The 16,106-nt window shown below is 35.3% G+C and overlaps 1 protein-coding gene across 1 annotated transcript in view; it reads right to left on the bottom strand.

Annotated features, from left to right (window-relative positions):
- Positions 1-16,106, bottom strand: part of LOC114922299 (integrin alpha-9-like) — a 92,484-nt gene that overhangs the window by 40,807 nt on the left and 35,571 nt on the right. The window contains exons 7-10 of the mRNA XM_029283295.1: positions 10,710-10,793; positions 10,178-10,286; positions 6,849-6,956; positions 2,916-3,041 (exon numbers count right to left, since the gene is read on the bottom strand). Of these exons, the coding sequence (XP_029139128.1) occupies positions 2,916-3,041; positions 6,849-6,956; positions 10,178-10,286; positions 10,710-10,793 (427 nt within the window). The remainder of the gene's footprint in view (positions 1-2,915; positions 3,042-6,848; positions 6,957-10,177; positions 10,287-10,709; positions 10,794-16,106) is intronic.

Raw genomic sequence — 16,106 nt, 5'->3', positions numbered from 1 at the left:
ACCATTTCAGACAAATGGCTGTCCAGTCTCTTCTTAAAAAGTTCCAGTATTTTCTTGGATTGTGACTTCCTGCATTCAGTCACTCATGCCCTGGTCAACTCGTGTTTGGACTACTGCAATGCACTCTACATGGAGCTATCTTGAAGAGTATTGGGTGCAGAATGCAGCTACAAAGGCAGTTCTAGGAGGCCTCTAGGGTAGCCCACATAGCATCACTGTTATGTGAGCTGCACGGTTACCAGTTTACTTCCAGGTCCCACTTCAAGTTATTGGTTATCGCCTTTAAAGCCCTTCATGGCATAGGGCCTGGCTACTTGAGGAACTGCCTAACCCCTATGGAACCCACTGATTTAATGCTGTAGTCTTCATTGGTCAAAGAATTCTAACTGGTGATGTCCAGGAAACAGGCCTTTTCTGCCATGGATCCTGCCTTCTGGAGCACTGAGCCACTCAAGGTGAGATCCGCCCCTGGCTGCATGGCCTTTGAAAGAGCTCCAAACCTGGCTCTGCCAATTGGCCTGGGACTTGATGGGAATGTTCAGTCCTTGAGGTGGTTAGTGGACAAGGATTCCACTTCTGCCCTATTGTATTCTGGTTCCTATATAATTAATTTACTGTATGTGAATTTAAATATTAATGTTTTAATGTCTCTGTTTTTTGATGCTGTAGCCACATAGAGTTACTTAACAATGAGCATATAAATTTAATAATAAATAAATGTTTGCACAATAGTTAGCACTTGATGAAAATATCTGGTCATCTGTTATGTCATTAAAAAGTAATAAAATTTATCAGTATAACCCTCAAATTTAGAGACTGGAAGATCAAATTACATCTGGTGGCATCATAAAAAGGACACTGTGTGAGGACATGTGCAACAGTTTCTCCCTGGATCCACAAGGGCAAAGTATTTATTAATAAGGAGTCCCATGAAATCTTCCTACCAGCAATGTTGAAGGAAGGGCTGTCAGAGTAGACTCTGGAAAAGGTCCATCTATATTTGCTTAGGGTAGAAGGTATAGAAACTGCAGTAGAGGACTTATTGGAGTAGAGTGGTGAGGATGGCAGAAAAGATTATTGGAAGTTCACCTCCTAATATCCAGGACATAGCACATGAGTGATGCTTGATCAGGGTCTGCAGTATTGTCTGGGATGCTACACATCCTCTCCATGACCGTTTTCTTTCTTACCTTCTGGGAAGAGGTTTCATAGTATTCGAAGCAGAACAACTAGATCAGTGTTTCTCAACCTTGACAACTTTAAGGCATGTGGACTTCAACTCCCAGAATTCCACAGCCAGCAATGCTGGCTGTGGAATTCTAGGAGTTGAAGTCCACATGCCTTAAAATTGTCAAGGTTGAGAAACACTAAACTAGATTCTGCAATAGCTTTGTATATATAGAATGCAGCCTTGTTAACTCTCTTTTCCGCTATGTATCCAATATCTTATGTTACTGGTATCTAACATTTAGCAATAGACACAGATGCCCTAGTGATATCATTTTGGCAAAGTCCCTAATTATTTCTTTTACAATTGATTCAACAACACTGTGGTTGTTTTTGTGTAACTCTATTGCAAACAACAACAAAAGGAGTCAACTAAATTTAGGCTAAATTACAGGTTTGGGAAGGACAAACTAAATACATTCACAAGTAGTCCATAGATTTAATGTCTTCATAAAGGATATGTAAATTTGAAAAAAAATATCTTTTCATTTCATTTCAATCCAGATCAAACTGCTGCATTAAGTTCTTTTTATTTTAAGGTCAAATATTCTCTATATTTGGAAATAGGAAGATCTTGCACAATTGTATTTGAAGATCTCCAGGGCCAGATGTTTGGCACTGATAGCCTTTTGGGGGGAAACAAAAGAGGGGCCTGGAATCAATCTCTTTTACATCCTACTCCCAATCAATAACTCCATAATTGCCACATTCAGACAATGCAGTAAAATTATCATAAATCCCAGATGTGGATGAGATTTTATCATAGGAATCATACGTTTATCCATGTAGGACTTTATACTTTAGAGAAAAATTGGAGGTTAGAGAAACATAACAGGCTTTGCATTGAAAAGGTTTTGGTGAAATCCCTGGAGATTTGTTGTTTTTCAGCCGTAAATTGATCGAAGGTCTAAATCAGCATCAGACAACTTCCACTTGTCTATATAAATTAACTGTCTTGCATTATATTGAAATGGACAATTTTTGACAACCTCTTTAAGAATTCAGCAAGCTTTTCTCAGACTTTTAATACAAGACTCAAAGTTGTACTACATTCTACTAACAATACAATTTTTCCCCGCTCCAGACCAGATGTGAATCCCTCTCAAATCACTGTATTTACTTTTAATGTATGGGTATGAACCAGAACTTAAGGTTCTCATCCTTGACCCACCTGGAAGTAAGCCAACCTGCATAAAAATCTGTGAGGATCAAATAACTGTGATGTGAAAAATCTGTGAATTAGATCCATGATCTTTTCTTTCCTCAATAATTTCAGAAAAGTGGTAAAGCCCAGATCTAAATTGCAGAATTTCAATTTAAATTGGAACCATTTTTGTTTAAATTTTACTCCTGCTGCCATCACAGACAATTTTTTCCCATCATGTTAATTGATTCATTATTGGGTCCTTCAAATTCAGCATGTAATTTGACATCCACCAAAATGTTTTTCTGATATTTTAAACATGTATCAATATTATTCTCACCTAATAGATATACTTTTCTAATTAAGGATTGAAGAGAGCTCGGAAGGTGGCCTTTAAGCAAATATACAGAAACTGTTACCTAAACGAAAATGACAGAAGCATTCCCTAAAAGCCCTGGGAATAGAGATAATAGGTTTCTTCTTTAGGCTGACTCCAACCGTGATTCAACTGGTATAAGATAACAAAATAAATAGGGTTTCTTACCAGTACTTTCCTCCCAGACTTGGTAAAAAAGGCAAATATTGTATGAAAAATATTTTCCTTTTCCTGAGGAATAACACATGGTGTTGAGTTATTCTGAAAAGAGCAGTTCCCTTTGTCCTGGGCAACCTAAAGAAAGATTACAAAATGCACCCTGTAACGTTGTACACCGTGTTTGGGACATTTTGATATATATATATCTTATTATTCATCTGTTGTAGTTGTTGTTATACTTCTACATCATCTATAAGAAAATATAATGAAACAAAAGCTATTTCTGCTGCTAATTTCTGCTGCCAGAAAAACACTCCTTGTTTAAATACATGAACTAATTGCACTGAAAGCAAAGTGAAAATTGTACCTATTAAAAAAAAAAACTAGGGAGGGGGATCAATTTTCATTTGATGATTATAACCAGTCCTAAAATGACTTTATTTGGAAGTATGAAACATCTATTTGCATGAAATGGAGTGATGATTGTATCTCAACAATATGATTGCTATTCACTAAAGCTCCACACCACATCATTGTGGAAATCTCAAACAGTAAGACGGCAGGGAAGAAACTCTCAAAGCAAGAGCTACTTGCTTTGGGAAGGAGCTTTCCCCCCCCCCCCCCCATTCACATGCTTGTGTGAATTCTGGTGTTGTAATCCTTACTTATGTAGAAAGAGTCAGGGTAGGATGGTTTGCTACAAACAATTCTATGTCTGCACTTATTCTGAATGCAACCAGAATTCAAAAACTGTGTTCAGTTTTCACACTGTAGTTCAATATTTTTCATTAATTACTAATACCATCAGTCACACCTATAACACATAGAACCAAGGAAGAGATTAATCATCCTGTACAGGTTTTTATACTCCTTTAAGATCCACTTTGAAGAATAGGCTGTATTTTACATGGCAACAAATCTATCTGGACTAGTTCAGCAACCAAGAATGGACATTGTTAACCTTGTTAGGCATAAACAATAAAGGCTTTCAGGTTTGGGAAAGAGGAAGTCCAGATGCCATCTAATGTATGAATAGCAAGAAGAAATATGTGCTTTATTTTATTTTAGAACATAGCAATAGTTTCAAGCCTAGAGTTGAACACAACCTTACAAGGCATCCAAAGAGAGAGTTTACATGTAACATTCCCATGCTCAAGTGCTCAACAGCTGAAATTCAAGACAGTGCTTACATTTGGCCTTTCTTGGATGGCCAAGGAGACTAATTTATGCACTGTAAGGATGCCAGATGATATTGATATTAAGTGGAGCTTCTCAGAAGATTCCTTCAAACAGCTGTTATAAGATGCAAGTTGATTAGACTGACACAAAACTGAATGCAGTCCACCATGCATAAATTTTGTCCAGGACAAGATGAATCTCATTGTTTTGCTGATTGAACAGAATTACCAAAATTGTCTGAGTCAGAATGAAAGGGAGTTCCTAAAATAATTTTGTAGACAGTGCTGCACTGCATGTTGTTTCTGCTCCCAAGATAACATGGACCTTGTACTATGTGTTGTAATGTCCAGAATCCATTGATCATAAATGCCAAAATTTCCCATTTCCACCATTTGGGAACAAGGAACATGAAAATTGAATTTCTTAAATCCTATTATAAGTTTGATGTACATTTTTATAAACCCAAAAATTTCACAAATAAAGCCATGTATTGTTTGTTGATAACTTTGAGTATTCATACATTATTTTTATTGACTTATTTTGATTTTGTTTTACCCCATCCAGTGTCTATTTGGACTACAATAGGTTAAAATATTGTGAATTAGTCAATAAAACCAAACTTAGAAAAAACTTGTTCTGATCAGTGCAAGTCACAATTAAGCTTACTTTGCTTACTGTGGCCTCCTGAATTCTCAAAGAAAAAGTTATGGCTCCTGGTTACCAAAATATTGCCCTTCTTCAGTGGTGGTGAAATCAGCCAGTTTGTACCACTTCGGCAGAACTGGTAGCTAATTTTTTGTTGCCCAGGCCCAGAATGGATTTCCAGAAGTGGCATCCACACAGAGAACCGGTTGTTCACATATCTTACCTTATAACTGACACTAAAGTTACACTTTGGATTTGCCAAGACCCAAAAGCCTTCTAGAGTAAATGATACAGTGGGCAGTTGGAGACCCTTTTAGCATTTGTTATGCAACAGCATATTGATTGCATTAGTAACAATGTAGAAAAATAAAAGTTTGCCTATATTTAATTAGTTTATAAGGGAGGTCAAACATAATGGCAAAACAAGATACTAAGAATATTAAAGTTGAGAGACTGTGCACAGGGTGGCATATACATTTAATAAACAAATATTTTTACATACTTCTCTAAACCTACCCTATCTTTGATATGGCAGAAACTCCTCTAATTCCAAAGCTAATCTCACTGTTTTCTCATCACTCACCTAAATCTATTAGGAATTAGTATATACCAATGAATAAAACTGTTTTACAATCACAAGCTAGCAAAAAAAATATCCCAAGAAATATATATATTTCTGATTGTCCTGGGATTGTTGCTAGAAAAGGTAGAATTAAATTTCAATTTAACCACAAATAATATTTTCAGTGTAGTACCATATTTGTGAGAATTTCAATTTCCTCCATATGACAAGGGCAGAGATAGCAAATTAGAGGAATATTATAGTAGTTCCCTTACAATAGTGAAGAGATAAGGGCATTAAAATTTTCCCTTATGAAAATCCAGCAATATTTAGATATGTAGATTAGTGCATAAAAATAAGATGATCCCACTCCATCAAATAAAGCTGAGTGTTGCAAAAACTGGGCAAATGAAACTAGATTTAAGGAATAATCCATTCCTTAGCCCTGTTCCTATTTAATCTACATCAATTGTCTACACAGGTAAGCCATGTGACATTATTTTCTAGATAACAGCTAATATGTATATTTTCTTTCTTTTTCTCTACACTAATATTTACCTTTGCTAAATGCTTCCCTTAAAGCTGCTTTTTACAGCATGAATGAGAACACAGATATCATTTAAAAATTGTAATATATTTATATAAGCAGAAATCTTCATCTGAAAGATGGAGAATGCCAGTTTATCATCTTTGTCTCAACAGAGAAAAGGTAACTAGTGCCTGTACTATTAGGAAAGCTATTAGTATAGAGTACTGCTCAGTCTTTATCGCGCAAAGAAAATGTAAGAAGCTGGTGGACACTAGCACAAAAAGCTTTTTCCTCATGAGAGATAGTAACATTATTGTGATGATACATTTCTGAATACTGAATATGATATCACTTAAGATAATTGCTTAGTTGTGCTTCAATACTGTAAGGATTTCACAGAATGGGAAAACTACCTAAATGACACATTTCTTCTTTCCTGATAATAAACTAGGTTTAATTCATGTATACAGTATATCACCTGATCATCTGGCAATATTTGGTAATTCTCATTGGAGTAAATTGGATGAGCTGCTGAAACAGACAGTCCTGGATGCACAGAAGATTGAATAGACATTGATTATAGAGTGGATTTTCTCCAAATTCTCTTTCTTCAACTATTACTAAGATTCTGGAACCACACAGAAGAAATCAAAAAAGGGCCAAGATAAGGAAAGCATTTTGGACATATACAAGTAGAAGTGATTTCCTATTCATGTAAAACAGATTTAGATTCAAGCCACTGTGCTAACATTGTCATCAGTACTAATTTACAAAGTAACATCAGTAATAACTTATAAAGATATTTAGGCTGAAGTGCAATGGATTTGAACTTGTTCATAATTCAAGTGAATAATCTCCTCCTTTCTTCATATTTCAGATTTTCCCCATGAGCATTTTAATATCATAAGTTAGCACTGGCATTAGATTATACTTTCATTCTTGAAATGCAAATCTGTGGATATGCACGTTACTGTACATGTTACTATCCAGTAAAACTATACAAAAAAGAGGCTGCACATTAGCTTACCATTATCTGTCGAATATGGAACATATCAGCTCCAGTAGCTGAGAGACGATTGGGAATTGAAATGGCAACAAAAGATCCAGGAAGGGTACTTGGCCCAGCATTGTAGACCTTCAAAAAGATAGGAACAAATGAAATACTGTATGTACATGCTTCAAAAATGTATGACAAGGCAGCTATTTTTTTGTTTAGCCCATATCTTCATCTGATTTAACTATCTCCCTTAATGACTGAGAAAGGGGAAATGATATTTTTTCTCCAATAGAAATCTATGTTAAGGATAAAGGGAGTATATTCTACAGTAAACTATTTATCTGAATGCAAAGCTTCACAATACACATTAGGTGAATCTCATTTGAGAGCACTCAGGCTAATGGTTATCCCAGTCCTGTGTATATATATATATATGCATATACCAAAATATTTATATATGGAAAAATAAAATAGTTATATATGGAGATATGTATGTATGTATGTATGTATAATCTTGAATAAATGATGGTCTATAAATGGTTCTGTTTGAATTCAACTGACTCTAAATATCCAAACATGTAGACGTCATTTTCCAAACATTGCTCAAGCTTTGAGAAATGTATGAATGATAAAGAGAAGCAGTCCAGGATGCCAAATCCTTACACAACCCCAAAGGCATTAAAGGGGGAAGAAATCCAGCTATAGCCACCATAAACTTCAACTGCTGCATAAAAATGCAAGCATTGGATATTGTATCAGAATACAAAGGTAATGTTATAATGAAAATAGATACATAAAAGTTGCTTGAATCTCAACAGCAAAGGAGATGGAAAAATCCCTTGTTTTTTAAATTTACTTCATTGGACTTAAATATATATTTTAATACTATTACAATTTCTTTAAACCATGGCATTCTTTCTATTCAAAGGCAAAAGCAGCTGACTTGTTACCTTTTTAGTAGAATTTTTCAAGCAAAGTAGCTTAGCTATGCATTATTCACAATATTCCTGTTAATTAAAGCTGCTTTACCTCATAGACATCAATAGAAGACCATGACATATTTCTGCATGGAATTCAGATATAAATTAGAGTTGAGCCAAAGGATTATTTTTCCACATATATTTTCAATGATGTTTTAAGATACTTTTCCCCCATGTTAACAAAGGAGGCAGAAGGCATTATGAAAAGCATGAAAATATTCAATAATTGAAAAAGCATTGCTTTTACTTTGGCATCTCCTATTTGCCATATGATTTACTTTAATAATCCCTATTATAGGAATGAATATAGGGGCAAGTTCTTTTAGCAGGAATGTCAATCTTTATTTATTTAAGCAGTTTTTCAGAAAATATTTTCTGTGCTAGAGGAAATCACTGTTTCTGATCTAATTGCTAAAGTGCTTTTGGTTAGATACAATTCTCTTTTGGGAAGTCATCAAGCAATCAACAGATTAATTTGATATTCATCTTCTGTTTAGTCATTATTTCAGTAATACACAGTCAGTTTGATGTTTAGATTGGATTTGGCACTTTTATCTACCTGTCCAGTCCTTCCCAAGGACCTGGATAGGAAGATGTTGTTGTTTAATAGTGTTAAAAGTATTGTTGCAGGATGAAACTTGCTCCAAGTAAAGCTGTCTTTTGCAATTGATGTATGAGGATTTTGTCAACACCAATGATATTCAACTGGTGCTCCAGATGTTTTAGGATTGCGCCCAAAGTGACTTTCACTATTGGCACTCTCTTTTGCCATAGTTGTTCTATTTGTATTTGCAGATCCTTATATTTTGTGATTCCTTCTCTTTTATTCTGCTGTCTCCAGGTACTGACAATACAAAAGACTTTTTGTCTTTTGTATTGACAATTGTTATGTGGCAAGTGCTTGTCTGTTTGAATTCTAAAATCTCAGAACCCTTTAGCTTCTTCATTTTCTATTACTTTGTCTATTTTGTGGGCCCATCTTTTCTTGCTTGCAAGCAAATGATATTTCTTGTAGCTCTTCCAAAGCACTATCATTGCTACTTCGTCATGCTATTGTTTGTGATCAGTCTGTGTGATCTTCTTGCAGCATGAGGTCCATTGTTTCTTCAGCTACTTTGTGGAGAAGGCATTTGCTAGTGTTGCTATCTTCTCAATTCTGCTTTATGTGCATTTGTTCTTAAAATTTGGTCTTGTGCAGATAGAGTAGTCCCATGTCTCTTTCTTAAGTTTTCCTGCTTTTAGCCATTGCCAGGTTTTATTGTTAGCTGTTTGCTTGCTATTTTTCTTAATGTACTGGCCATAAAATACTTGCCTTGCCATGTCTTTTTTCTATCCTTCATTTGATCTTTCTTGTTAGCCAGTTTGGTCTCCCCAGGACTTAGTAAGCCTTCGTTTTTATTATTATTTCTGTCTTGCATCCTAGAAATGTATATGGAACTTGACAGAAAGACTTTCCTTTGTATTAATAATGCCATTAGATTTGTATTTTTTAAAGAAAACATATTTTTTGAAACGATTAGTGGTTAGAATCCATGATCCTACAGTCACTCACAGGTTGTTTAGAATGTGCATTTTTTAAGAAAGTACCTTCTTCTCATTCTGTATGGTTATGTCTGAAATTGCAACAAAAAAATTGAAAGTACACAGTGACATGGCATGGCCTTCGAAGGAAAAGTCAGCTGCACAAGCAAATAAAAATAAAAATACTGGGCTCCTATATTAGGCCTTCTAATCACAACCTGTAACTTCCCTGTTATTATTTTAATATTTTGCCATAATACAAAGAACACTAAATTCCACAAGCTTGCTAACCATCAACCATTTACTAATTTTTGGTTGGAGTCATGAGAATTATGAAAATGTGAAGTGGCAAAGATGCTTCAAGTCTAGCCTGAGCATTCCTGCCATGTCTAATTAGCTGTTCCATACAGAAATCAAACTTCTCCTTACACAATTGTTTGAGTTAAAGAGGCATCTCGCCTGTTTTAGATCCAAATATTGCCCACCACCAGTACACATGTTATCTCTATAAAAGTAAGTTATACCAAGTTTAATGAACTTACTTCTTGTTGAAGAAATATTTAGCAGTTGCAGATACTTAATTTTATTTCATTTTTTCTTCAGGCCATGATCCTTTTTTCTTTGTTCTGGTGACAATTTTTTTCTTTTATTATGACCTCTGTTCAGCATGCCAATCAAAGACAGAATGTAGGCCTGACTTTAAAAAAGGCATTTAAAAGGATCATAGAGTCCTAGACCATTTATTGTACTGTAGCAAAGAACATACATCCATTGGCCTCTTTTCTTTATATCCAGCAAAATCCCAGGGATATTGATAAGCCCACTAGCAAGCACGTCTCTGCTGCATAATTCTTTTACCTGAAGAGTAAAATTTAAATCCTGAAAATGACACTCAAAATCTTCCAGCTTTGTAAACTGAGATGCTGCGACTGATTCACCATAAATAAAAGAACTGGGGGACACTGTTCTGAAGAAGGAAAAGACAGAATATATAAGAATGAGACTAATGACCTCATTTTATTTTAATTGCACAAATTAGTTACTTCTAATAGTTTTTTTTTTTAAAAACTTCCTATCTTTTCACTAAGTACTGTTATCACATAACAGAGAAACAGAGTTATGACTGGAAAATTAAACAGACAGGCCTCCAGCACGACCTCCTTTTCATGGGTACAATCCCAGAACATTTGACCTAAACCTTGGTCTAGTGGATCTGAACCAAAATAGCTAACTCAATCTCAGAAATCATCCCTTAGTCTGTAATCATTCTATGAGAAGGAGGGCAATCAATGCTAATATTTCAGTCTGAGAAATACTTGGGAAAAAAAGAGACGTTCTGGTCCTACCCTTATTTATAAACAAAAGAAAAAATAAATGATAATTTTTGTACCCAGTGATGGATGAATCCACTTCATGCATCAAGGGAATTGTCAACGTGAGAGAATTGTCCTGAAGATTGTGTTCCAAGTTCCCACTGCAGGAAACAAGAGAATCAAGGATATTATATACTGTAATGTCTTTTCATCCAGGAGCTCATTACAATATTCATACCATTCCCTTCTCCCCCCCCCCCCACCCAAACAACTTTGTGAGTTAAGCTGGACTGGAAGAGATTAACCAGACCAAGTCATTTTTATGGCTAAGAGTGGACTGTAACCTAACTCTTCCTGGTGCTTCACCAGTACCTTAACCACTATAGCACACTGGCTCTCATATTAACCAGGATGGGGCATCCTTAAGAGACCCTTAGTTGGACCAACTGGATTAAGTACTCTCTTCCCACTCCAAATGTACAGATGGATAATAGAGAAATCTCATTACGTTTTATAGAAGAACCAAAATCTTATAAGATATAAAAATCTAAACATTGTAAGCCCTCACAAGATTATACAATTTCATGTAAAATGTGAATTTTTATTTTTTATTTTATTAGAAATGCAGAAACCCTTTTTTGGGAGGGAAGAACTGACCCTTGCTATAAATCTATATTTTTTTGGGGGGGGGTCTGCTACATATCTTTAATATTAGCTTTTGCCATTATTTGATGCACTTCAAATATATTCCTATTGCTTGTCAATGGAATGTAAACTGAACTTCCTGTGACAGTCCTAAACAAGAATAATTTTGATGGGATTTTAAATTTTGGCCAGAAGCGAACTACAGTTCATCAAGTTGTTTCCAGTCTAGTGTAATTCAGCTTCTCAAACATATTGCTGATAGTAGCCATGATAATTTGTGCTCATTTGTGCTCATTTCTCCCTGAATAGGATGATGAATCCCCTACCTAATCCCTAAAAAACCATTGCTAGTCAACCTAATCCAGGTTTCCTCAGTTAGCCAGCTTGTCCAAAGCCTGAGAAGTTCATAGGGATTGCAGTTGAATATAGCTGCCCGGAGACTCCTGATAGTGATATGGGTGGCATATAAATTAAATACTAATTGAAATAAATAGATTTGGAGGCACTAGACAGGAGACTAGACAGGAGACTAGTATGCAAAAGTAGTTAAATCAGTACTCTGATGAGTCTCTGCATTTTGAAGTTAACAGAGATTCATCCTAAAACAGAGGTCTAACAGCATAACATATTGCATGTACATACATCGATATATACAACTGTTTAAGAGGATTTTTTATTTATAGATGCTGCCATTCATTTTTATTGGTTTTGATAGTTTGTTTTACACTTCAAACACCTTCAAACACTTAGCTCTCTGGAAAAGGCTCTAACGCTGGGAAGAGTGGAAGGAAAGAGTTGAAGATGGAAGAGCATCAGCAAGAGGCAATGGGTGCATGGTTGGAAGACCTGATAAGTGAGATAAGGAATAGAGCATCATGGAGAAAATCTATCCATTGACTTGTGGAGATATAACTAATCTATCAATTTATAAATTGATATCTGATTTAATATGGGGGAGATTATTTATCCTTTGTTCATTTTTAGTTGTGCCCTTGGCATTCTATTACCGAGATTGTAACCTAAGAGTCTCTTGAGTGTGTCAAAAAAAGAAAGAAATCAAATACACACACCTACATAAGTGTCACTGTGTAGGGCCAAGAATTTGACGGAAGTTACTCTTCATATGGTTAAGAAACAAACATCATGATGTTCTGCTCAGCAACTTAACTATCATCCTTGACCTTTTGCTTCATGCAATATTAGAAGGACATGCTACAGTCAGTATTTTATGTGTGCAGCCTAGCTTTTTATTTTAAAAATAGGAACATATGGATTTTATACTATACTATACTATGTAAAAATATAGGAAATGCAAATGTCTCCTTTTATGCAACTACTTTCAATATATTAAAGAAACAAAACAAAAACAGTAGCTTTTAATTTAGACGTAAGGAATCCAAGATCAAAAGTTCATAAAGCTGAGCAATGAATGAGCATTCCCATGTGATTCTCATCATTTCCTGTGTCTACCAGCAGATCGGACTACTATTTTATGGCTAAAAATAATAAGACGTGTGCACTGTGCATTAGGGTTTTCAACACACTCCCTGCCAAATCCCTATGCACCCATTACGAGGTCTCTATAGTAAAATGGAGAGAGTTGGTTCAAACTCTCTCTTAGCAGACTTTACAATATTCCCTGGGGCACAAAAACATTTTTCTCTGCCAAGCTTAGAAGAAATCTGAAACTAGAATAAAGGAAGCCTAAGATGGGGTGGGAGGGTAGGGAGGAAGAGCTTGCTATTTGCATATCTGCAAACCTCAGTATCAAATTAAATTTATCTGGCTTCTGAATAAGATTATCCAACAGTTATTTCATGGATGCGATAGTAAATAATGATTTCATAGGCATGACTGAAAGCTGTTTTTCAGTTACATTCATGCATGAATGAGGTAAATAAATCTATCTCATCTTGAAGATTATCTGACTCCTGCCACAGGACCTATTATAAAAAAAAGTCTAGTCATAACATCTCCAGCCAACTGGTATCATCAGAGACAAATATAACTCTACTGTACATGACATGCATGACTTCTAAATCTGATTGCGGCTGAATGGCTTAAGAAGTAATATATAACCTAAAAAACTTGGACATTCTGTTCAATTTAGGTTAGTTGGAAATTGAAAAATGTGCTCCTATCTTACATCTTAAGTCATGACAGAATGGAAAAGATTAAGCCAATACACTGGTCATTTTTTAAGCTGTTATCAGCTTTAGCGTCACAAACCCTCTGCACATACAAACCGTATGGCAGATCTTAATAAATCATGAATGAAAGCATGCTCTGCTTTTCTTCACTGATCTGAACAGGGGACTAACTGATTCATTACCTCCGTTTCAAATGTTTGCTTTTTCCTAATTTGGACATTAGCAATTTGCTTGCAAGTAGAGCCTATTTTGGAGGCCCAAGTGAATTTACCTATTACAATAAGTGTAGCCAGAGCTTTTTTTGTCATAGAATGCACCAGAACAGAGTTCCGTGGTGGCTGGCGTGGAAGCTTGCCTGACAGTGAAGTTTGCTGTTTTGGTTCCTTGGGTAGTTCAAAGGTTGGGATGTCTACGAAAATCTCTTTTTAGTCTTTTATACTTTATATTCAAACTGCAGAGGGGAAGAATAAGAATAAAGCCAATGTCTTGTGATTTGGAGGTATTATTATTAATAATAATATATATTAATTATGTACTGGTCAGATGTAAATGTAGACCTACAGTATGAGGTAAAGTAATCTGTTCACTGACAAAATTTCAACTTTAATTTGTTTCAAGTTAATATCCATATTAAACTCCAAATGTAATTTTTTTCCGCCTTGTTTGACAATTTCTTAAAAATAATTCAATCTTTTACAAGCAACCAAATTTTGTTTTATTGGGCTAATTTCATTCCACATAGAAAGCTGACATTTCCACTCATTAAACTAAATGGGTATGCCAGTGGTAAATATCCCAAAAGATTAATAAAATGCCTTCTTGTAATTTAAAGCCACACAGTGCATGGTAACATTAATAGTATTAACTTGCCCTGAACAAAATCCTAGTCTTTTAGATACACTAAAAATTGAAGAGGGTTTTTTTCAACTACAAAGGCAAACCTTGTAGGGTAGGCAAGGCGGGTTGTATGACGTGTGTGAGTTCTGGCACCTTTTTTTTTTTTTTTACAAAAAAAGCACTGGCTAAATATATATATGTATTTCAGGAAAATCTAATCCTTGTCTGTAAAGATATATGTAGAGCCAGTGCTTTTTTTTGTCATAGAACACAACAACAGAGTTCCGACACCTTTTTTCGACGGATTTTCCAAGTTTTAAAAGTAACTTTTGAAAATTTGATGTTTGGTTCACATGGACTTGAATCGCCCTGTCGAGCGTAGCAGATTGGCGGCAAAATCATTAAAATAGTGCATGCAGGCTGCTTGTGTGTTGATTTCGATGCATGCGTACTTTATCCACGCTGGTTGTGATGGTACTGCTCGATTTGTGGCACTGCTCGGTTTGTGACTGGTCATGTGGTCGCGCACTGAGTGCTTACTGCAAGTGGTGACCATTATGTTTTGTTACACAACTGACGTGTGTGGGGGGGTGTACAGTGATTGACTACATGTGAAAGGTAAATAATTTTTTTTATTTTAAAAAATCATTGAATTAAAAATCTTCTTTTAATTTTTAGTGTAAAATTTACTATGAACATTTGCCTTAAATACAATAAATTAAATTTATGTTAAGAACTGAATATATAATTTTTTAAATAAAAGATTAACAAGATGTGAGTTCCGGCACCTTTTTTCTTATAAAAAAAGCACTGAGTGTAGCCGAAGGTGTAGAGTGAGATACAATATAAATGACTAAGATTCAAATGGAGAGCTTCTGGATGCCACTGTAATGAATGCAAGAACAGAGCAAGCAGTAGCCATTTTGAATATAAAAAGTGCTCTGGGGGATTTCAGAGAATAGGCCATTTCAAGATTAGCAGTATAAATCATTTAATATGCTGATTTACATAACACTACTTATATTTTTCCATATAAGGTAATTCTTTTTAATTCAGGGCTTATCTAAAATGGTCTGCTTTTCTGAATATTCCTACAATCTATAAACTAACCCCATTATGAATGAAAGCAAATATACATACATGTCCCAGGACACATTCTGGTGAGAGAGAAAGTCCCTGAGGATAACTAAATCTCTGATCCCGATAACCAGCCCAAATCACATCCTGCAACTTTTCTCATTCCCAGTATAATAATCATGCTATTTGCTGGATTTTATTTACAATGAAGAAAGGATGTCTAAAACCACCTAATTATTGACTCCAAATTTAATCATACTTGATGAACACATATAAAAATCAAATGGTATGCTCCAAATATAGCTAATTTTGGATTTAATATGATAGATATGCTCCCTGAAATAATCTATACTTAAGACTTCTTAAGCCATGATTAAATCTTTTGGTAGAGTCGGAGAAAAATTGAAGGAAAAATATTGCCTTTTTAATAAGTTTTTGTTGTTGTTCAGTCACTAAGCAACCCTATGGACCACAGGAAGCCAGACACCCCTGTCCTCCCCTGTCTGCTGGAGTCTGCCCAAACTCCTGCCCACTGCATCAATTATACTATCTAACCATCTCATCCTCTGCCATCCCATTTTCCTTTTGCCTTCAATCTTTCTCAACATCAGGTTTTTTTTTCAATGAGTCCACTCTTCTCATTTGGTGGCCAAAGTATTTGAGCTTCGTCTTCAGTATCTGTCTTTCTAAAGAATAGTCAGGGTTGATTTCCTTTAGGATTGACGGATTTGATATCCTTCCAGTTCAAAGGACTATTAAGAGTCT

This window comes from Protobothrops mucrosquamatus, unplaced genomic scaffold (genome assembly GCF_001527695.2).
Source record: "Protobothrops mucrosquamatus isolate PMUCROS unplaced genomic scaffold, P.Mucros_1.0 scaffold48, whole genome shotgun sequence".
Classification (NCBI taxonomy): Eukaryota; Metazoa; Chordata; class Lepidosauria; order Squamata; family Viperidae; genus Protobothrops; species Protobothrops mucrosquamatus.
This window is presented reverse-complemented; position numbering and strand designations above follow the sequence as displayed.